We start from the raw sequence: 21,275 nt of genomic DNA, 5'->3' as shown, positions 1-21,275 counted from the left end.
CCAGAATGCTCATTACAAGCAAGGTTGGGGAGACTTTTGGGCATGTTATCAGGAGGGACCAGTCCCTGGAGAAGGACATCATGCTTGGTAAAACAGAGGGTCAGCAAAAAAGAGGAAGACCCTCAACTAGATGGACTGACTCAGTGGCTGCAACAATGGGCTCAACCATACCAACGATTGTGAGGATGACGCAAGACCGGGCAGTGGTTAGTTCTGTTGTACACGGGGTCGCTATGAGTCCGAACCGATGGCACCTAACAGCAACAATTATTTCCATTTACAAATGCAGTAGCAAGTTCAGAGAAATTTAGTGGCTTCCCAAGGTCACAAAGCTCTGCGCTGTCTCTTCAGAGCCGAGAGACATCATAGCAACCGGAGGAAAAAAATGCCAGAAAGCAGGCAGCGTACGAACGCGCACGGGCTCGCGGGAAGCAACGACTGAGGACTGCTCGGTACCGCCAGTAGCTTTCACACAGAGTTGCCAGCCGGCTCCATTTCCTCTAAGCACAAACCGGAAGTGTTCCTGTCGGCCGCGTTTTGAATGCGCTCGACCGGAAGTTTCTGTCCGCGGTTTTGCTAGGCTAAGAGAGCGGCGTTGGGGACGGCAGCCAGGGGTTCCAGGTGCCAAGGCGCGGGGGGCCAAGGAAGCGTATGAGGCCGTCAGGGAGACTCACGCAGCGCGATACAGGCGGAACCCTGACCTGACTTGGAACACCCTCCTCGTCTCGGCTCGCCTCCTTACCCAGCCCCTACTGGGGTCTGGAACAGCCCCGCCCCCTGACCTGAGCCTAGTCCCTTCTCCGGCCCTGACACTCTGCCCCTTGACCTCGGGGCGCTCCCTCATCTCTCCAGCGCGATGGCTACGGGCGCGGATGTGCGGGACATTCTAGAACTCGGAGGTCCAGAGGGGGATGCAGCTTCTGGGACGATCAGCAAGAAAGACATTATCAACCCGGACAAGGTAGCAGGGGCGCCTGAGAGCGTTGGATAGCTGGTGTGAAGTAGAGAAGAGAGATGACAGTGGAAGAAGGTTGGGGAAAATGAGGGGGTGCTACACTTCTAGTAAGAGGGAGGACAAAAGAAGGTGTGACATCTGTGATAATGGGACAGAGAATGTGTGTCACCCTTGATGAGATGTGGGGATGGAAGAGGTGGGACATATGTGGTAGATGATGGGGACCAAGAAGGTGTGATACTTCAAAGAGATGAGAGGACTAGGAGATTGGGGCACTTGTGAGAGATAGGGAGGACCGAGGTGGTGTGACATTCTGAGAGATGGTGGAAAAGTAAAATCTACTCTGACAGGTCAGGGCTCTACCCAGGTGACGTGGGGTGGGGAGGGGGATGACCTCAGCCTAGGGGTGCCCAGGTGAGTGGGTTTCTGTGCTGGATAGGTGAGTTGGTGGGCATGTGAGGGCTTGACTGTGTGTCAGTTCGTGTGTTTGTAGGTGTTGGTTTGCTCATTTCAGGGATTGAGCTGGGCTAAAGAATTTTCAGGGAAAGGGGTTTAGGCTGTGGTTCCTCTCCTGTGGTTTCCTCCCTCAGAAAAAGTCCAAGAAGTCCTCTGAGACACTGACCTTCAAGAGGCCGGAGGGCATGCACCGGGAGGTCTATGCACTGCTCTACTCTGACAAGAAGCAAGTATTTCTTAAATCCCAAGTAACCCTGGCTCTGGCCCTGACCCACCTGCCATGTCTCTAACTGTTTTCTCTGCCAGTTCCCTCCCTGCCTGCCCTCCCCAGCCAGGGCTCCTGCTTGCTTAGCAGGATGCAAGAGGAGCTCAGATCCCTTACTCCAGGACATCACTTACTTGCTATAGGGTGGATCAGCTCCCTGGGCCCAAAGGCTACCTATATCCCTTTCTGACTATTACCCCTCACTCTCCCAAACTTTGCTGCCAGGGATGCACCCCCACTGTTACCCAGTGACACTGGCCAGGGCTACCGTACGGTGAAGGCCAAGTTGGGCTCCAAGAAAGTGAGGCCCTGGAAGTGGATGCCGTTCACCAACCCAGCCCGCAAGGATGGAGCTATGTTCTTCCACTGGCGACGGGCAGCCGAGGAGGGCAAGGACTACCCCTTTGCCAGGTTCAATAAGGTGAGCCACCACCATCCAGACACAGCCAAGGTTGTGTACCCTCTCTAAGCCACTGTGGGAGCTCTCCAGTCTCTGGGGGTTGACCCCAGAGGCTTGTGTCTCAGTCATGGTTTGCTACTCAGTCATCATGGCAAATACGTGCAGGGTAGGACTCGGTGGGTCTCCTTATGCGCATGGGATCCCGTCCTTCCCTGAGCCTGCTGTGGTTCTTGTTGGCGTCTTCTCTTGGCCTTTCAAATGTTGCTGTTCTAGATGCTCCACTCTTCTCACTCTATACTCTCTTCCTGGTGTGTATTATTTACCTGTGACTTGTTACCCTCTATATGCCAGTGACTCCAACTTAGTATCTCCAATCCAGAGCAACAGTTCCCATATATCCAGTCATTTTCTTAACATCTCTCACTGAATATCCCACGGGTACCTCAGATCAGCACACCCAAACAATTCCTCATCTTCCCTCTTCTCCCCACCTCCAAACTTGTTCCCCTTTTCAGTGAATGGCACCACTATCCACCCAGTAGTCCAAACCAGAAACTTGGGAATAATCCTTGACTTAGCTTTCTCCCGTAGCTTTCACATTATTTCAGTCAAAAGCAGGACAAAAAAGGTAGGGGAAGACAGATAATAAACATGTAAGCAAATAAAATAAATTGGATTTTTTTCAGGTTAGGAGTCATCAATAAAATGAAACCAGGATATGAATGGGATATGAAATGGGATAAAAAGTGAACTTTTAGGTAGGGGAGGCTTACTTTAGATAGGGTGGTTGGGGAGGGCCTCTTTGAGGAGGTGGCATTTGAACTAGACCTCAGAGATGCAGCTAATCATTGAGCCCTGCTGATCCTGTTTCCATAATAAATTACACATCTGCCCTTGTTCTTCACCAGTGCCAGCACCGTAATCCAAGATGAATTATCTCTGGTCTAGATTACTGAGGCTCAGAGGGAGCAGGGCCTTACCCAGGCTCACTCAGCCAGTGAGACGCAGAGCTCAGCTGGGTTATGATTTGCTAGGTCATTCCTTGAACTACTATATGATGTGGTCTCATAGCCCTTGCAGCCTGGAGCAGCCTACCCTTAGAGCCTGAAAGCACTGGGGTTTTAAAACCAGGACTCCAAGTCCCAATTTCTCTCCCCTCAGCCCCATGTAGTCAGCTGTGCCTGGACATCTCCCCCTGGATGGCTCACAGGCTTCTCAGACTCAGCACATCAATGTTTAAACTTGTCATTCTCTCCCTTGCCCCAGACCTGGTTTTCCTCCCTCTCACCACCATCCTTAGGGCCCTCAGGTCCAGTACTACTGGTGCCCATTAAAGGTGCTGCCACTAATAAGGACTTGACAACCACTCAGGTGGGCGAGGCGGCAGTGTCTAGGCTGGCCAAGAGGAGCAGCTGAGCTCCTGCACAGGACCCCACACCAGGAGGCCCCATCTTTCCATCCTTCCCACTCCCTCTTTTGAGTACCATCTTCTTTCTAAATGGACCTGAATGGTCCTGCCTTGAATTCCAGCAATCTGCGGTGTCTAAGCTAAGACCATGTTGGAATTTTCTAGAAGGGGTTTTTAGCATCTCCTACTTTTTCCCTGAGGGATTTTTTCCCCCCTTTGCTTAAAGTACAAGAGTGTGGATTTGGCTGCAGAGGCCGCTGGGCTTTGATTACAGGGAGCTTTTCCTCCCCGGGCCTTGTGTAGCTTGGGCAGAAGCCACACAGCACAGTCAGAGTCTGATTCTGTCTTCCTCTGTGACTGGCATCCCTGCTGCTCTTTCAGTTGATACTCAAAGGCCTGACGACACCTCCTGGAATTTCTTGAGTTTTTCTCTGATTCTTGCTGCAAAATGTTTTCCTCCTGTTCTTACCTGGGACCCTCTGGGATACAGGCTGTCGGCAAACCTGGGCCTTTCTTTCCCTTCTGGAAAGCCAGTGTGCTCTGTGTGCGGTCCCTGCGCAAGTTCTTGGGCCTAGCTCACTTCTGCATTGCAGGTTTCCCAAGGGACATACGAGCAGTGATGGTGATGGCTAGAGGCTAGCAGCCTTTGTGGGGATGCTGAGTGTGTTTGTAGGCCATGGGGAAGGGGCCAGAAAAGAGAAAAAGAGGGAGAGGCTGGACAGAAGACTGAGAAGAGGTGAAGTGTGCGAGGCAGTGAGAGGGAAGGTTAGGCAATACGTTTTGAGGTGGAGACGATATATTCATTTTGTTTTCAGTTAATACTGATCCAGGCCAGCTCATGTCCTGGGCACTGGGGACACAAAAATGAATCACACATGTCTGCCCTCAAGAAACTCTCCATATTGTTGGGGAGGGGGTTCGGGGAGGCACAGCGATTACAGTCTGGTGTGATACATGCTATATTGGGAGGACCTGAGGGTCCCAGAAGCGTCAGAGTAGTTGGAGCCTGAGTTGAGTCTTGAATTGATGATCTTAGGAAAGGAGTGAAGTGGCCTTTTCAGGCAGAGGGGATGGCATGAGCAAAGGCATTAATAAAAGAATCACACGTGTGGGATGCTACGGGCATCTCAGTGTGGGAGATGAGGCCTGAGAGGTTGTAGGGGCCAGGTCAGACAGGGCCTTGGAAACAGCTCAGGAATTCGGGCTTTGCCCTAATGTCTTTGGGTAACCTCTGACAGATTTGAGGCAGAACAGTATCATCACATTTGGGTTTTAGAAAGATCACAGTGACCACAGGGTAGAGAATGAAGTTGGAGTAAAGTGATCTAGTGGTCTTCCCCTCCAGTACTGCTCCTCTCGGGGGTCCTACTCTCAGTCAGCGGCTCCCCAGCCACTCTGCTTCAGCCAGAAACAGGCATCATCTGTGATAGTGCCTTCCCTCACCCCTCACATCCAGTTGCGAAGTCCTTTGGTTTTTATCTCAAGTCTCTCAAGTCTGTGCCTTTCTCCATCTTCCACAGTTGCTGCTGTGGTTCAGGCCTCTTCACTTCTCACTTGGATTATTTCTAGAACCTTCCAGCTAGTCTCCTGGACTCTTGTTTTAACCTTCTTTCCTCGCTGCTGCCAGGGTGGTCTTTCTAAGAGAGGAACATGACCATTTCAATCTTCTCTGTAAAACTTCTCCCAGGTTATCTCCAGGTATTTAGCCATCTGCTTTCCTCCAGAGTTCACCTTTGGGGTCCCACAGAAGTGCTTACATTTGAGCTCCTTGTCTTAACCCAGGGGCAGGAGCATGTGTTACTGAGGCGCTAGAGCTGCAGGAGTCTTGAAGCTGCTCCTGGAGTGAATCCAGAGGCAGGCCACAGTCCCAGAGCTGCCAGGGCCTCTGGACCTTATTGGCTCCCATCACCCTCAGGATGAATTCCAGACTCCGAGGCAGGACACACAAGGCCCTGTCGGAGCTGGCTTTTGCTGTCTTGCTAGGTTCTTGTCATGCCTTTCCTCATCTCACCCTTTACTCATTTCCCCAACATGTCCCTAACTGCCAAGCCCACACACAGTGTGTTCATGGTGCCCCCTCTGCCTAGGATTCTCTTCCCACATCTCCCCTCACCAGTTCACTTCTACTTAACCTTAAGCCTGAACTAGGCCTCATTTACTTTTCTGACTAGCCTTGCCGCCATGCTGGATTAGGTGTCATTCATTACATGCCATTAAACTCGCCACACTGTGCTAAAACTAGTTATTTCTTTTGGCTGCACTGTGAGCACTGAAAGGGTAAGAACCCTGTCTGTCTTATGCAGCATGGTATCCCCAGTCTGGTAAATATTTGTTGAATGAATGAACAAAGGACTGTCTTTCTTGCTTGATTCTGAGCTCGAGAGCAGGACTGGCTACACGGTTCCTGAGTTTTTTGAACTAAATAGAATGTATAGGAGGGATACTTAACCAAGCCAGGGAAATCAGGGAGACTTCTCAGAGGAAATGATGCCTGAATGAGACCTAAAGCATTATCTAGGTAGAAGGAGTGTGGAGATGGGAAGGCATTTCAGGCAAGAACAAAGGCTGAGGGGGAGAGCTTGTTATGTTCCAGAAATTATGTTAGTCATTTGGCTGGAACACAAATTTGGGTCCATGAGGGGCAGTGGCTGCAGAGAGAAGTCAAGTCATTGATTTATGTGTTCATTGATTGGTTCAGTAAACATTCATTAAGACCTGTAGTGTGCCTGGCCCTGTGCTGAGCCCTGAAAGTAAGAAATGTACCAGACAGTTCTTGCCCTTGAGGAGTTGGCGGATTATCTAGAAGGCACTTTATCTTGGAGTAGTGGGGAGTCTTTGAGAGGTTTAATAAGGGATGGTTGGGTACATGATCAGATATATATTCTAGAACAGTTCTTTTCAGATTATTGGTGGTGAAGGATGTCTTTTTTTAATTTCCAATCTATCACAAACTGATAGAGTAAAATGAAAAGAGAAAATACAAGTTTCTTTCTTATTAGATTCAGCAACACGTGATTACTATAAAATTGTTATAAAAGCTTCTAAATGCTTATTCTTAATTTCCATTCTTACTGCCGATCAGTGTAAACAGTTTGCAAGCCAAACAGCACTGGTCTGCAGATGGCACTTTAAGTAGCAATGTTCAGGGAGAGCAAATCTTGGCTGCAGATGGAGCACTGATTGGAGGAGGACTGGATGGAAGCAGAGATATAGTCGGGAGGCTGTTTCTCTGTTCCTGGCAAGGGATGGTGTGGTCTGGATTGGGATGTGGCATTGGAGATGGATACTTCAGAGGTAAAGCTACAAATTTAGTGACGGGTAGAGGTCAAGAGTCAAGGTAGGACTTAAAGATGCCTCCCAGGTTTTTGGCTTCAGCAACTGGGTGGTGATGGTGATGCTGACTGAGATCTGGACTGGAGGGAGTGTGAGTTGAGGGAAGGTGATGAGTTCAGCACTGAACGTGTTATGTTTGAAGTGTTTGTGAACCACCAGTAGATGTTCAAGAGGCAGTTCAAGTCAGGTCTTGAGACCAGTTCAGAGTCAGTTGTGGTCTTGTAGAAAAACTTCCCTGGTCCAGTCTAGTGTTGATTCCTTCCTTGGATCTCTGACTGATGGCCCCAACTGGTGGTGGTGTTTGTCTCTGAGGAGGTCTGGAGGGTGGTGGGGAAGGAAGTGACATAGGCAAGGGAGCATGTATTGGGACTAGGACTCAGGCCCCATTTCTGTAGAGGTATCACCCTGGCCAGCTCAGGAAGAGCTGCAAGTCTCATTGTCACCACTGGGTGGCAGTAGTGCTTCAGACAAGAGTTGCATGGACTCAGGGATCCTGGCCTTTCCCAGGTTATCTCTAGGTATTTCGCCATCTGCTCTACTCCAGAATTGACCTTTGGGGTCCACAGAAGCACCTGCATTTGAGTTCCTCACCTTCACCATGGGGACAGGAGTATGTGTCTGCTACTGAGGCTCTAGAGCTACAAGGGTCTTGAAGTTGCTCCTGGAGTGAATCTAGAGGCAGGCCACAGTCCCAGAGCTGCCAGGGCCTCAAGTCAAGCAGACAGGTTCTTTCCTCACAGATTATCTCCATGCTGCCCCCTGCAGGGCCACAGGCAGGTGGTTTGCTTCTGTCCAGCCCAGGGACTGGCTGTAGACAGAGGAGCTGTGGTCGAAGGGGGCTGGAGCCCACTGGATATGACATGATGTGAGCATGCCCCCCCACTGTGTCCCTTCTGTGCCTGTAGACTGTGCAGGTACCTGTGTATTCAGAGCAGGAGTACCAGCTCTACCTCCATGATGATGCCTGGACTAAGGCGGAGACTGACCACCTCTTTGATCTCAGCCGCCGCTTTGACCTGCGTTTTATAGTTATCCATGACCGCTACGACCACCAGCAGTTCAAGGTGAGCTGATGTCATGTATTTGCACGTGTGCCCAACCCCCAGGACTGGAAGGCACACTACCTTCACATCAGCCCTTCCACGTGGCCTCTGTGCTCATACCATCCCCACCCGTGGCTTACGTCTTTGTCCTCAGAAACGTTCTGTGGAGGACCTGAAGGAACGGTACTACCACATCTGTGCCAAGCTGGCCAATGTGCGGGCTGTGCCAGGCACAGACCTTAAGATACCAGTATTTGATGCTGGGCATGAGCGACGGCGGAAGGAGCAGCTGGAGCGGCTCTACAATCGGACCCCAGAGCAGGTCAGCCCAAGCCCCACATACCTCTTCTCCATGCCTGAAACCTCTCACCCATTGCCTCTACTCTCCATGCCCTCATCCCCAGCCCATTCCTGCCTCTCACTGGCCATCCCCCTGCTCTCTACAGCCCTTCACCTCCCCGTGTACCCTCACACACTTCTCAGCGTCTCTCTTTCCCAGGTGGCAGAGGAGGAGTACCTGCTACAGGAGCTGCGCAAGATCGAGGCCCGGAAGAAGGAGCGGGAGAAGCGGAGTCAGGACCTGCAGAAGCTGATAACAGCGGCAGATACCACTGCAGAGCAGCGACGCACAGAGCGCAAGGCCCCCAAAAAGAAGCTACCCCAGAAAAAGGAGGCTGAGAAGCCGGTACGAGGCTAAGGCGCTAAGGCAGCCCAGGCACAGGGCCCCACCCTGATACTCAGGTCCCTAGAGGAGGGCTCTGAAAGCAGCCAGAGCTGGCAGGGTGCGGGGGCTAACAGTAGACCCGCTCCCTGTGACCTCTTGGTCTCCATAACTCCTTCGCCCCCAGGCTGTTCCTGAGACTGCAGGCATCAAGTTTCCAGACTTCAAGTCCGCAGGTGTCACGCTGCGGAGCCAGCGGGTACGTCAGTCACCCCCTTCAACGTGTTTAGGCCCTGGGTTCTGGATGGCTGGGATGCTGCAGGCTTGTGGGGCTGGAGCAATAGGAGAGGTTGTACCATGTGCTGCAGGTAGGAGTGGCCTCACCAGGATCTCAGAGGGATATGGCCAGACTGTGGTCACAGCTTTCACTATATTCTGTTCCTTGGCTGCTTCCTTCTCTGGCCCATAGCTGCCTTCAGGGGTTACCTTCTCTCTTCCCACAACCCCACTGTCTTTAGTCCCCTTCATCCTGAGGCTCTTGGGGTGGGAATAGGGGAGATGGCTTAACTGCCTGGATCATTGTAGATGAAGCTGCCAAGCTCCGTGGGACAGAAGAAGATAAAGGCCCTGGAGCAGATGCTGCTGGAGCTTGGTGTGGGTGAGTGTAGGGGCTGGCCCCCATAGGATGTACCCACCCAAGGCCATGGATAAACACTGGGCAAGGGAAGGGGCAGCTCATGTTGGCCTTCTGCAACACCCAAGCTCTGCCCATATGCTGCCCACCCACCCACCTACAGAGCTGAGCCCGACACCCACGGAGGAGCTGGTGCACATGTTCAACGAGCTGCGAAGTGACCTGGTGCTGCTCTACGAGCTCAAGCAGGCCTGTGCCAACTGCGAGTACGAGCTTCAGATGCTGCGGCACCGTCACGAGGCACTGGCCCGCGCTGGCGTGCTGGGGGGTCCTGCCATGCCAGCGTCGGGCCCAGCCCCGGCCTCTGCTGAACCAGTGGTGCCTGAACCCGGTCCTGGCCCTGACCCCACCAAGGACACAATCATTGATGTGGTGGGCGCACCCCTCACACCCAATTCGGTAAGCGTCTGGACGGGCTGGGAGAGCATGCACTGGCCTGCCTGTGAGCAGGTGCTCCCTCTAGCGCCTGCAACAGGAGTCCCCTCTGCGGGGTTCTGAGACTGAGGGTCGGAGTGGGCTGAGTGGGCATCACCCTCCCTGAGAATGTGAAACAGCGCACCAGGCCTATATCAGGCCTGGGGGCCACTGACCTCAGCACTTTGTGTGTCTCCTCAGAGGAAGCGACGGGAATCGGCTTCCAGTTCATCTTCTGTGAAGAAAGCCAAGAAGCCGTAAGAGGCCACACAGAGTGTGGGTGTTGCTATTGTGTAAATAGAGCTGCTGAGTTGTACTGGGCTGCTTCCTTTTCCTTTCCACCACTTCAGGTGCCCATGGCTGGCTGGGAGGGGTGGGCCAGGAGGGGATCACCACACCCTCTCTACGAGGCTGGCACCCAAGGTTTGCTGGCATCTGAGGTTTGCCGGCACTGAGACCCTTAGCAGCTCTCTTTATGTTAGCTGCCCTCAAGTCGGCCTGCGACTCACGGCGACCCCATGCACAACAGGATCAGACTGTTGTAATCCATGGAGTTTTCATTGGCTGGTTTTCGGAAGTAGATCGCCAGGCCTTTCTTCTTAGTCTGGAAGCTCCACTGAAACCTGTTCAGCATCATAGCAACACCCATGCCTCCACTGTCAGATGGGAGGTGGCTGTGCATGAGGTGCATTGGCTGGGAACCAAACTCAGGTCTCCCACATGGAAGGTGCAAATTCTACCAATGCCAATTTTGCCCAGATACTGATGGCTTCACGCACACAGCAGTGGCCTCAGACACCAGCAGCTTCATACATTGCCTCATGCTCAGCCCCCCCACCCCCACTGCCTGGTATGTATTTAGTGAGGATCTCACAGGTGCTCCAGTGACTTGTCAGTCACATGCCGATGGCCTTGTACATAGGGGCAGCCTGGGGCCTGCTGTAACTGCCCTCACATTCTGACAGCGTTGGGCACAGCAACAGCCTTGCACACACAAATAGCTTTGCACACACCCAGGACCTCATTTCCCCGACTTTATTCAGTGGCACATTCACAGCGGGGATGGGGTAGACACGAGGTGGGGCCTGATCTGTCCTGGAGCCTTGAGGGCACCACACACCATGCACTATGGATGGGAGGGGGCACAGGGGGGCTTGGTGGCCCCAGCAGAAGCCTGTGTACCGGGGAGGAGGCGGTGAGTGCCTGGGTCCCCCTAGCCCAGGCCCACAATGGAAGGGGCTAATACTGGGCTGAGGTGGAGGGGTGGGGGTGGGGAGGGGCACAAAGTATCTGCTCCAGAGGGGCCAAGTGGCCAAGCCCTTGCCTGGGGCTCAGGCCCACAGGGCAGCTGGGGGACACCCTGGATGTAGAGCTGTGCCACTCTCTTTTCCCCTCTATGAGGGAGAGGAGGGTTCTGGGCTGGGCCAAGCAGCTACCCTGTCCTGCCCCATCCCATCCTCGGCCAATCAGAACGGCTTTGATGTCTGCTTGAAGATGAAGCCTCGATAGGCGAGTGTCTTCATGATGTTGGCAATGTTCTTGCAGTCATCTAGAAAGAGGAAGAAAAAGCATTTAGATGGGCGCCACATCCTTCCCCTCCATGCCCGCAGGTGGGAGGTGGGAGGCAGGGTCAGATTCTGGGGCCACAGGCTTGAGAGAGGGGATCATGTCCCCTAGTGGCAGCACCTCCAGCTTCAGGTTGGGCTGGGTTATGCTGGGCCAGCAGGAAGCCTGGTCTCGATGCTTCTCAGTCCCATAATTCATGCTGGAAATTGGCCGGTGTGTCCCGCCCTGGCCCCAGCGGTGATGTATGGGCGCCGTCGCAGTAAGAAAAAGGCAGAGTAAATGTGTAATTTCTCCCTTGACGGCCCCCGGCCGCTGGGCGATCCTTCTTGTTGCTGCCGCGTAGGGACGGCCTGTCCGCCACACTCCGTCTTCCCGCCACCCGCCTTGATGTCTCCATTTCATTACTGTGCAGCCATTCATCATGCCCATGGCCAGGGTGACTTTGCCGGCACTTGTGTGTGGGAGATGTGGCCCAGCCCATAATCACTGGTGACAAGGCACAAGACTTGGCACTTCTGGGCCAGGGCCCTGGGAAGTGTGTCTGCCCTGTGCCCCAGGCAGGAGCGCGCAAACGGCAGCTGGCCCGGGCACTTGCTCCCCCCCACAACCCTGGCCGTCAGCCCTCTACCAGACACACCTGTGTACATCTGCCCCAGCCCTGCCCTGTCCCACCCTGGTAGGCTCAATGCTGGTGCTGGTCACCTTTGGCCCTTTTTCCTCAATACCTCAGGTTAAATGTCTGGGCATGCCACACCCTTTCACAAGTAGTTTCTCCAATATTGGTCCCTGTGAAAAACTCCATGCTCAAAACTATCTTAGGACGCTGGCGGCTATAAGAACAGGCACTCTAGCCTCAGTAACACAGCCACGGGCTAGTTGGTTCCACCACCACCAGCAGGAGGTGCAGCTGCCCCGGAGCCTTTCCCACTATAGTAAGCCTGGGGCAAGAATGGCCCAGTGCCTGGGTTTTTCTGTTCCTCTGCCCACCGATTCCCCATCCCCTTACCTGCCTCTCTTCCTACCTCTCTCCCACGTCCCGTAGATGCTCTAGGGCCATAACTAGGGCCTTAGCCGTCACCATCCCTCATGGGATCGATGCAGTGATTGCAGAAGTATTGTACCTCGATGTCATAATCAGGGGTAGGGGGGGTGGGAAGGTCAAGGTGGGGTCAGAAGGCCTCTACATCTGTCAAGGACCAACCCCTTCCACTGAGCCCCCACCTCCACCCTTGCCAGGACCTTTGACTAGGCAAGGGGACCCACCATAGCTAGAAAAGGGCTGAGGAAGTGGGAGGAGTCTGGTCAGCCCAGGGGCCCGTGTCACTAGCCAGACACCAGCTCTGCAGGTCCTGCTTAGGGTAGGCAAGGTTTCCGGGTGAGGCCAGGGACAAGTCAGGCAGGGTACTGTTTTGCAGAGCTCAGCATGGATGCACCTATGGTGGATGTGGGCATGGAGAGGTGACCCAGGGCCCAGACACAGGGACATCTTGCTCCCCTAGGGACTCAGAAGCCATGAGAGCTGGTCTGAGGCAGAACAGTGGGAAGACAGATGGGTGGGTAGTGGCGGCCATGGCAACTCCAGACGTGACCCATCCCCGTGGTTTATGGGCTGGACACGCGCCCCGCTCAGCTGAGACCTCGTCATTTGTCTCCCTTAGTGCGTATGCCTGTGCTGTGGGGGTGGAGGGTGGAGGGGGGCTGCAACAGGAGGAGCTAGACAGCTGACAGGAAGGGGAATGGGACAGGAAGAGCTGTGCAGGAGGGCCCTGGGAGCGGGGAGGGGCTATGATGGGGCCTGGGAGCTGTGATCAGGGGAGGGGCTGTAAGAGGGAGATTGTTTTCCCTAAGAAGTCTGGCCCTGTCAGGGCACCTCCAATCCTTCCTATCTCCTGTACTCTGGGGACCCTGTCCACTATGCATATTAAGAATAAGTCCCCTCGTTATCTGCAATTACCCAGCGGCCACACACCTCATTTCTTCCAGCAGAAAAGAAAATTAGTTTTCTATTGACTTCATCTGGCTCCTCCCTCACTGGTGGACAAATCACTCAATCTGCCTCCCGTTGCCCAAGTGAATGTGCCCAGTCCCTCTCTCCAGGCCACCATCTACCCAGTAGGCAAGTGCTGACCTCCCACCTGTGCCTGGCCCTGTGCCGAGAGAGGGCCCATGTGCCCCAGTCTGTTCTTGACCTCTCCCAGCTCTACACACTAGATGACTTCAAACAAATCCTTAGCTTCACCTACCACTGAAGACCACCGTCTCTCCTGAGCTCCAAACTACATATCGAAATGCCTCCTGAACACCTCCAGAGTCACCTACAAACTCAATACGTCCAATACTAAACTAATTGTCTCCCCCAAACTTCTTATCCGTGTTCTCCATCCCAGTGAACAGCACTCAAAATGCCCAAACAAGAAACTTGAGAGCCTTGCTTGGCACAGTGGCTCTCCATCACTCCCCAAATCAAATAAATTATGTAGTCCTGCTGATTTTATCTCCTTATTCTCTAATCTACTCTTTATTCCAGCAGCCACCCCCCTGCCCAGTCCAGACCCCAGTCTGTTGCCTGGATTACTACAACAGCATGTTTTCTTTCTCCCTCTAATCCATTCTCATGTAGCCAAACTGATCTTTCTTATGCAAATCTGATCATGTCCTTCCCTCTTTAAATCCCTTCAGTGGCTCCCTTTGCCCTCCATTTAAAGTCTATACTCCTTAATATGACTTAAAGGCCTGCAAAAACTGATCTCTGCACTCTCTGGTCTCACCTCTGTCACTCTGTATCCCCAACCCCTGTACTCCAACCTCATGGAACCACTTATTGTACTGTTTTCTGAAGATGACTACGTGGTTAGGAACATGGGCTTTGTTTCCCATCTTACCTTCACCTACTGGCTACGTGGACTACTGCAAGTGCTTAGCTTCTCTAAACTTAGGTTCCCCAACTAGGGACGATAATGGACGCTACCTCAGTGCTACTGTGGAGATTAAATAAGATGACGATGTCCTCCCATGTCTCTGCACTTGCTGCTGTTTGTGCTGGAATCCCTTTGCTCCTCTGCCTAAACAGAAGGCAAGGATGCTAGTTTTCTAGATGACCCATGGTGAGAAAGTATTTATACCACAGAATCTGTGGCACAGGTGACAGATAGGGGCCAGCACACCTGATGAAACCAACTGTCACTCACTTCACAAACTATTGATCCTCACTGTTTACTGGGGATTCTGGAGTCTAACTTGTTGCAACTGGTCCACTACAATGAAGAATGAGAGACCCAGAGGAAGGAGGAAACTTGCTCCAGTTCATCTAGCAGGTCAGTGGTGTGCAGAGGCGGGGGGGGGGGGGGGGTTGGGGCAGAGAGAGGCATTTGCCCCTGGGCACAAGTCCAAGGGGGCACCAGAAGAGGCCGGTCAGCGAGTCACCCCACCCCCACCCCCCAGTCAACAAGGTCAGCAAGGGGGTAAGATGGGGTGCAAACTTAGAGATTGCCCCTGGGCACTCGTTACCCTCTCTACACCTCTGGTGGTATGGCAGTTATGGGGTCCAGCTCAGGGCTCTTTTCCAGCCCTTGAAGCCTGGTAAGAGTCGCTGAAAACTACTGATCAGTTTAAAAAGTGAATGGCACAGTTAGAGAGTGAGGAAACCTGGCAGAAAGAAACACCACAGAGACAGATCTGGGACTCTGTAAGAGGCCAGAGTTCAGACGGACAGTAGCAGAGTGAGCCTGCTGACAGTGCAGCCTCTCAGAGTCCTCTGCTTGAAGCCCCAAGGCCACCTGGGTTAGCAGCCCCATCTTCTGGCACCTCTCACTAAACTCAGTGAGGCTGGCCTGAAGCTTCGATCGGGTAGGGAATGGGGGGCGGAGGGAAGCACAGCGTTGTGCCCACAGTGGAAGCCTACATGAGTAGGTCTGTCTTGCCTTTTCCAAATTCTAGAAGGCTACCCTGTTGTGTTCCTGCAGGGTCATGAACTTGTAAGATGACCCTCTTTCTCTCTTCTTTTGTCTTTGATATTCTTAAAAGACATAGTAGGAAGGGAGCAGCTGCATAAATGCCTCAGAGAGGAAGTGAGTGGGCTAACACCTAACAAGGAAGGATAAGCTCATTAGCTGGGCCCAAGGGTAGTCAAATATCTGCTTGGTGAAGAAGCTGCTAATGGAAGGGTGGCTGAGATCTCTTAGGATACCCAATGAAAAGTTCAAACAACCTAAGACTGGCATGCCACAGCTAGCCGCATTTGGCTGGGATTTTAGGCATAGAGGACAGGAAGCAGGGCCTGGGGCAAGAAGACTCTTGGAGGGCCATGCATTCATGTGCTCATTCATTCAGCAAACATGCACTGCCACTTGTGTGTGCCAGGTGCACACGGGCAATGCCAGGTTACAGGGGTGTACAAGACTGTACTTCCATGCCCGCCAGGAGCCCACGTGTATGTGGTGCAGTGTGAGCAGTGCTAGAAGCAGAGGAGACACAGAAAAGTCACCCAGTTCAGTCTGAGGACCAGGAAAGGATTCTTGGAAGAAGGAAGTTAAGCAGAGATCTTAGGGACATGTGGGAAGGAGCTAGCCAGGCAAGTTGGGGTTGAGATGAAGGAGAATGTGTTCTCAGCTAATGAACAATGTTGGCAGATTCGGGGGGTGAGAAGTGGAATGTCCAAAAAAGTAAAAATAATTTAGCAGGTGGGTTGGGGGTGATGAAAAATAAGAGGTAGGAGAGTGGTAAAAGATGAAGCTGGCAAAGTCAGCAGTGACTGACTAGACGAAGCCCTGAAGAGCCCAGAATGCTAAGCTAAGGAGTTTCAGATTTTATTATTCTGGGAATGATGATGAGACACTAAAATGTTTAAGGAGGCGAATGACAGGACCAGATCTGCGTTTAAGAATTATCTCCTGGGATGTGAAGATAGGAATGGAAGGGTTAACCCTGAAGGCAGAGAGCAGTTAGCAGCCTGTACTGTCCAGGCCAGAAATGGTGGTGGCCCAGAACTAGGTCAGTGGCAGTGGAGATGGAAGTGGAGATAAACTGTCCACGTGGAGAAATGGATGGAGGCAAGAGAGTTTTTAGGAAATAGGATGAGCAAGCCTTAATGAGGGGGTATGGGATAAGAGGGCTGAGTCTAAGATCTTAGTGCTGCTCACTGAGAAAAGGCATAGCAGAGAAGATGCAGATTTGGAAGTGATGAACTTAGCTTTGACACGGTAAGTCTGAGATTCCTATGGGCTATTTAAATTTATCGGGCATTTCCTTTATAGCTTCTAGGTTTTATGTCTTGCTTAAGAAGGTCTTGCCTATTTCAATGTTATAAAAAAAAACAACTATCATATATTTTCTTCTAATTTTTTTTTATAGCTTTTCTATTTAACCTTTTAATTTGTTTGGAATTTATTTTTGTGTTTAGTGTGAAATAGAGGATCTAACTCTATTTTTTTCCCTAATGGACAGCCAACTGTCCTATCACCATTGATTGAACTGTCCACATCTTAACCATCCTTCTGAAATGACACCTTTATAATATATAAAATTCCCATACATGGGTCTGATGGAGCCAGGATAGAGAATTACACGAAATGATCAAAGAGATGAATTGGATTGGAAGAACAGGAGGGGCAGCAGGGTGGCAACTACTGATGTTATAGGGCTATGGGGCATTGTGGCCTAAGGAAGATTCAGACACATCCTGTGGCCTGCTGGAGTCTCCACAGGCCTCCTGTCTCAAAAGCTTAGCTAGGTAACACACCTTATTAGTGATCTTCAGGAGCTGGAGGAATGGGGCCAGAGCCTGTGGAACAAGGACCAGCAGAGATGATGGAGGTGAGAGTAGGGGGTGGGAGCAACACAAGGAACAGGCACCATGGTAAGGATGAGACAGCAAGAACCCTAGGTGTGTTGATGTTCTCAAGATCCTCGCTTTGTCACCCCATCTTTCTGTCTTCCTGTCTGGACATCCTGGCAGCAGCAATGCCCTGAGAGCAAAGGGCCAGTGGGTTATCCTGAGCCTGCCTAACATAGGATTGCCAGATTAAATGGGACATACTTACACTAAAATATCATTTGCTGTTTATCTGAAATTCAAATTTACCTTGGTGCCCTCTATTTTTCTTTGCTAAATCTGACGACCCTGTGCTGGGGGGCCCCAGCATCCTAAGCTACAGCTGGGTGCAGGTCAGGGTAGAGCAGCGAGTGGTAGCTCAGAAGGAAGATAGGAGGCCCAGGCAGTGAATTTAGGACTGAACCAGCAGAGGGCCCCTGTATATCCTTAGATTCTGGGTTCGAATCCAAAACCTACCACTTAATAACTGTTAACTTGAGCCAGTTACTGAACTTTATTTAATCTCTCTGTGCTTCAGTTTCTTCTTCTTTAAAATGGGAATAACAATAATAATTATAGCAACTACTTCCCTCAGAGGGTTGTTTAAAAGATGAAATGAGCTTTTATTTGTGAAGTGCTTAAAACAGTGTCTGGGTTAGTATTATATCTGATAAAAACAATATCCTGATATTCCCCAACCCCTGTTCCTTATCCCAGACATGGCCCACTCAGTCCTCTGGACCCTCAGACACAGACCCCTTAGCCCACACGACACACACTCCTCACAGACACTGCTCCCTTAGCTTCCTACCCCTCCCCCAAGACAGGGTCCTTATAGCCTCCAAAGTGACCCCTTCTTTCAGCCCCTCCCCCCATCCCCCTCCGCCCCACTGAGGTGCCTGGAGGTGCCACAGGGCTGATGGTGAAGGATGACGGTGGTTCCACAATAAGGGGAAAAGGCAATTTCATCTTGATTAGCAGGCGATTTCTCTCTCCATAATAAGCGCGCTCCAAATAATTAGCGTGTTTTACGTAATAATGAAATTACAGAAATGCAGTCCACTTATTCAAACAACTCACCATTACCATATTTTTAAATATTAGACTTAATTAGAGTTTATCACTTCAGAGAAGTATGCGGACCAAAGATGTTTTTAAAAAAATCCTCATAAAGTGTTTATTAAGCGCTGGTAAAGCTGGGATAATGATGTGTTTGGAAATTAAGGCAATCAAACACTTACCGCTGCTCCTGGAGGCTGGGCATGGAAATGAGGCCATTACACGCCCATTACCCACCAGCTCACAGCCACTTGGGGGGAGGGAGGATGTGCCTGGCCGGGAGGGCATGGTGCCCGGAAATGCCTGTGCCAACAGCCCAGAACAGCCTGACCAGCCAGCATAGCACAAAGCCCCTTGTGTCACATCACATTTGGCCACCAGGAGTCCAACTCAGACTTGGCCAGCAAATGACTAGGTCAGTCCCAAATGCCAAAGAAGACACCCAAGACCAACCCTGATCTAGACTTCCATGCCTGGCAAGACATGTCAATTCCGTTCAAACCCTAATGCAAAGTGGAGACAAAAGCCCAGGTCTGGCAGCCAGGGGGGTCAGTGGAGGAGGCTGAGGGTGAATCCCACCTGCTGGCTCAGGTCACTGCTGAGGAGACCCAGATCAGGTGACCGCTCCCAACTCTGGGTCACGCAGGAAGGGTAGCCAGAGTGGTGGGGACCAGTATGGCAAGAAGCTGGGGAATTGAGCCGAGAGCCAAAGAGGCAGAAGAGCCAGGGGCCAGACTCAGGACAGACCTGGGGACAGACCTGGAACAGGGAAAGCAGGCGAAAGGGTGGCAGGGAAAGGGGCTGTCGGCTCCAGGCCCCATTTATCCTGGTGAATAACTAATTCCAGAATTTACAGTGCTGGGTTTTTGTTCTGTGGCCATTTATATCTGTGAGTGGAGGAAATGAAGAGGCAGCTCGGACGCCACATCTTTCTGTGTTATTGCTTGTCTGCCATTTGCAAATCATTATTAATTGTGGGCCCTGGTGGCGGGCCGGGCGGGGGCCAGGCTGGGTACATCCACATAGCTCTTCATCAAGGACCCCAGCCGCTGCCCCAGAGAGCCAATTACCCCGCCCTGATTGGGATCAGATAAAGAGGGAATTTTTACAAATTAGGGAATAAATAGAATTTCCACACAGGGTGCGGGCAGGACCTGAGAGGCTGTAATGAAAAACCATCCGTCACCATCAGCGCAGCGTGGGCACACAGCCCCGGCACTCCCTCCCCTTGTGGGCCTGCCCTAATGCACAGGAGCCTGGGTGTACAGGTCTAAGGATACCCCCAATCCCTCCAAGGCCCACAGTAGGGGAGAGGAGTCCTCAGGTGGGATGTGTAACACCCTTTGGGCTGGAGATGCTTAGGGCCCAGCTCTGATACCACTCCTGGTGTGGCCTCCCCCTTTGCCTGCCTGTCTGTCCCTCAGGGTCTTGGGAAGGAGGAGACTGAGGCAGTTCTAAGAAAGGCCAGAGTTGGGGACCACAGGGCATAGACCACATTCATGCCCCTATAGCCATGGCAGCCCTAGGGCAGAGCCCCGGCTCCATGGACCACTCACTCTGGGCTCCCATTAACTCTCCTCCCCTTGGATCATTAAATATGTATATCTTATTACACGCCTTGTTAGAGTATCGAGCTCTATTGACTGATGATAAATCCTGAGCCTCATCCTGGCCATAAATTTATCTGGGGATGATGAAGACTCAATAATCTAGTCAGGCAGATAATATCATCGGGCCTTAAAAAAGATCATTACATTATATGTCAGAATTAAAAGTGAAATACGCCGTAGTAACAGGGCGGCTGCTTGGCCATTACAATGGATGCCCACCTCCCCGCACCCGTTTCCAGCCAAGGCCTCTTCCAGGTAGAGGGGCCAAGAAGTCTCACCTTTCTCCTGGAACTGGGACTCCAGTGCTAGAAGTGCCAGATAACCTAGGCTAAATGAAGAGGACCTGGCTGGGGAGAGGTGAGGGCAAGAGGTGGCTATTGAGAGCAGCTGAGCAGGTCAACCTGACCTGACAGCCTCATCTGTCCCAGCCAAGCTTCCACCTTACCCTTGTCCCTAGGGATCTCCTGTGGGACTGTCTTCTGGCAGCTGTTCAATGGCTCCAACAGGAAGGTGACAGGGCCTCAGCCCCGTCCAGAATGACTTGACTAACCAGGGCAGATTCTTTCCAAAATGGGGAGACTGAGATACAGAGGTTAAGCTACTTGCCTGTGCTGCCCCTGGTGCTGGGACAGGACTAGGGCCTGTGACCCAGCCGAGACCCACATGCCAGCAACCTATCTCAAATCTTGTGAGCTTGTGCTACCAGTCCAGACCAAGGCTGCCTCCTTCCAGAGAGCCCGGCCTGCCCACAGCCTCAGGGAACACTACAACCTGTCCTTTGAGAAGCCTTGCTGCCAGCCTCTTCATTCTTTGACCTCGACACTTGATGACTTTCTCCATTGTGTCTCATTTCCACAGTCACACCCTCAACCTCTACTGCTCTTCCTCTGGAATATTAAATTCAAATATCCCTAGTCTCTGATGACAATATACTTTTTCTTTTATCTCACTGGAACCCTGAAACCATTCATAGCTCTACCTTCTCCATACACATCACCTCCCATCTTCACTCTTTTCCTTGCCCAACTTTGGCTGCTCACCCAATAGCTAGCCCCTCTTCTTCCCTGCTGGCAGAGCCCACACCTGCCTGAAGTGGCCAGGGCAGATCATCTGTGGTCTGAGCTAGCTGTGGTCATCCCTGGTTTCAGGGTGGGCATGTGTTCTGGCTACTGAGACCTGAGGGTAAGCATACTGAAAGACCTCCAAGGAAAAGGTCTTCACTTTTAAAAAGAAAAGCATGCGGGAAAAATAGTCTTCTATATTCTGCTGGATGTTTTCACGTCTGCACATAATGTCTGGGACTGCAGAAGCCATCTTCCAACCTTGAAGGGAGTTAGCCTGCAAGAACATGCTGAAGATGAAAAAGCAGAAAAATGGAAAAAATTTGGGTCCTTGATGACATTGCTGAGATACTGAATTAACCAACTCTAGAATCACCTATAGGGTCGCTATGAGTCGGAATTGACTCGAAAGCAAGCAAACGGGTTTTTTTTTTTTTTTTTTTCATTCACTTTGTGCAAAGCACCATACTAGCGTAGAATAAAATCTTGACTAATGCGTACCTTCGGTCAACAACAAAAGGGTTTTTTTTTTTTTTTTTTA

The 21,275-nt window shown here is 51.7% G+C and overlaps 2 protein-coding genes across 7 annotated transcripts in view; one reads left to right on the top strand and one right to left on the bottom strand.

Annotated features, from left to right (window-relative positions):
- The first annotated feature begins 551 nt into the window (after window positions 1-551).
- DMAP1 (DNA methyltransferase 1 associated protein 1) lies at window positions 552-9,951 on the top strand. The gene is made up of 10 exons (XM_004371817.1): window positions 552-961; window positions 1,546-1,637; window positions 1,902-2,097; window positions 7,723-7,881; window positions 8,015-8,182; window positions 8,360-8,545; window positions 8,709-8,780; window positions 9,107-9,179; window positions 9,319-9,614; window positions 9,831-9,951. Exons 1-10 carry the CDS (start codon window positions 857-859, stop codon window positions 9,888-9,890), a joined length of 1,407 nt encoding a protein of 468 aa, XP_004371874.1. The 5' UTR covers window positions 552-856; the 3' UTR covers window positions 9,891-9,951.
- A 678-nt stretch (window positions 9,952-10,629) lies between these two features.
- The window catches only part of ERI3 (ERI1 exoribonuclease family member 3), a 147,567-nt gene continuing 136,921 nt past the window's right edge, over window positions 10,630-21,275 (bottom strand). For 5 of the 6 annotated variants that reach the window (XM_004371816.2, XM_012554285.1, XM_012554287.1 and 2 more), the window contains one exon: window positions 10,630-11,178. In XM_004371816.2, coding sequence (XP_004371873.1) covers window positions 11,096-11,178 — 83 coding nt within the window. In that variant the 3' untranslated portion in view covers window positions 10,630-11,095. The remainder of the gene's footprint in view (window positions 11,179-21,275) is intronic. The other variant, XM_023727132.1, reaches the window with a different exon arrangement.

Source organism: Trichechus manatus, unplaced genomic scaffold (assembly GCF_000243295.1).
Source record: "Trichechus manatus latirostris isolate Lorelei unplaced genomic scaffold, TriManLat1.0 scaffold00015, whole genome shotgun sequence".
NCBI lineage: Eukaryota > Metazoa > Chordata > Mammalia > Sirenia > Trichechidae > Trichechus > Trichechus manatus.
The sequence above is the reverse complement of the archived record's forward strand: the minus strand, read 5'-3'. Positions and strand labels throughout refer to the sequence as shown.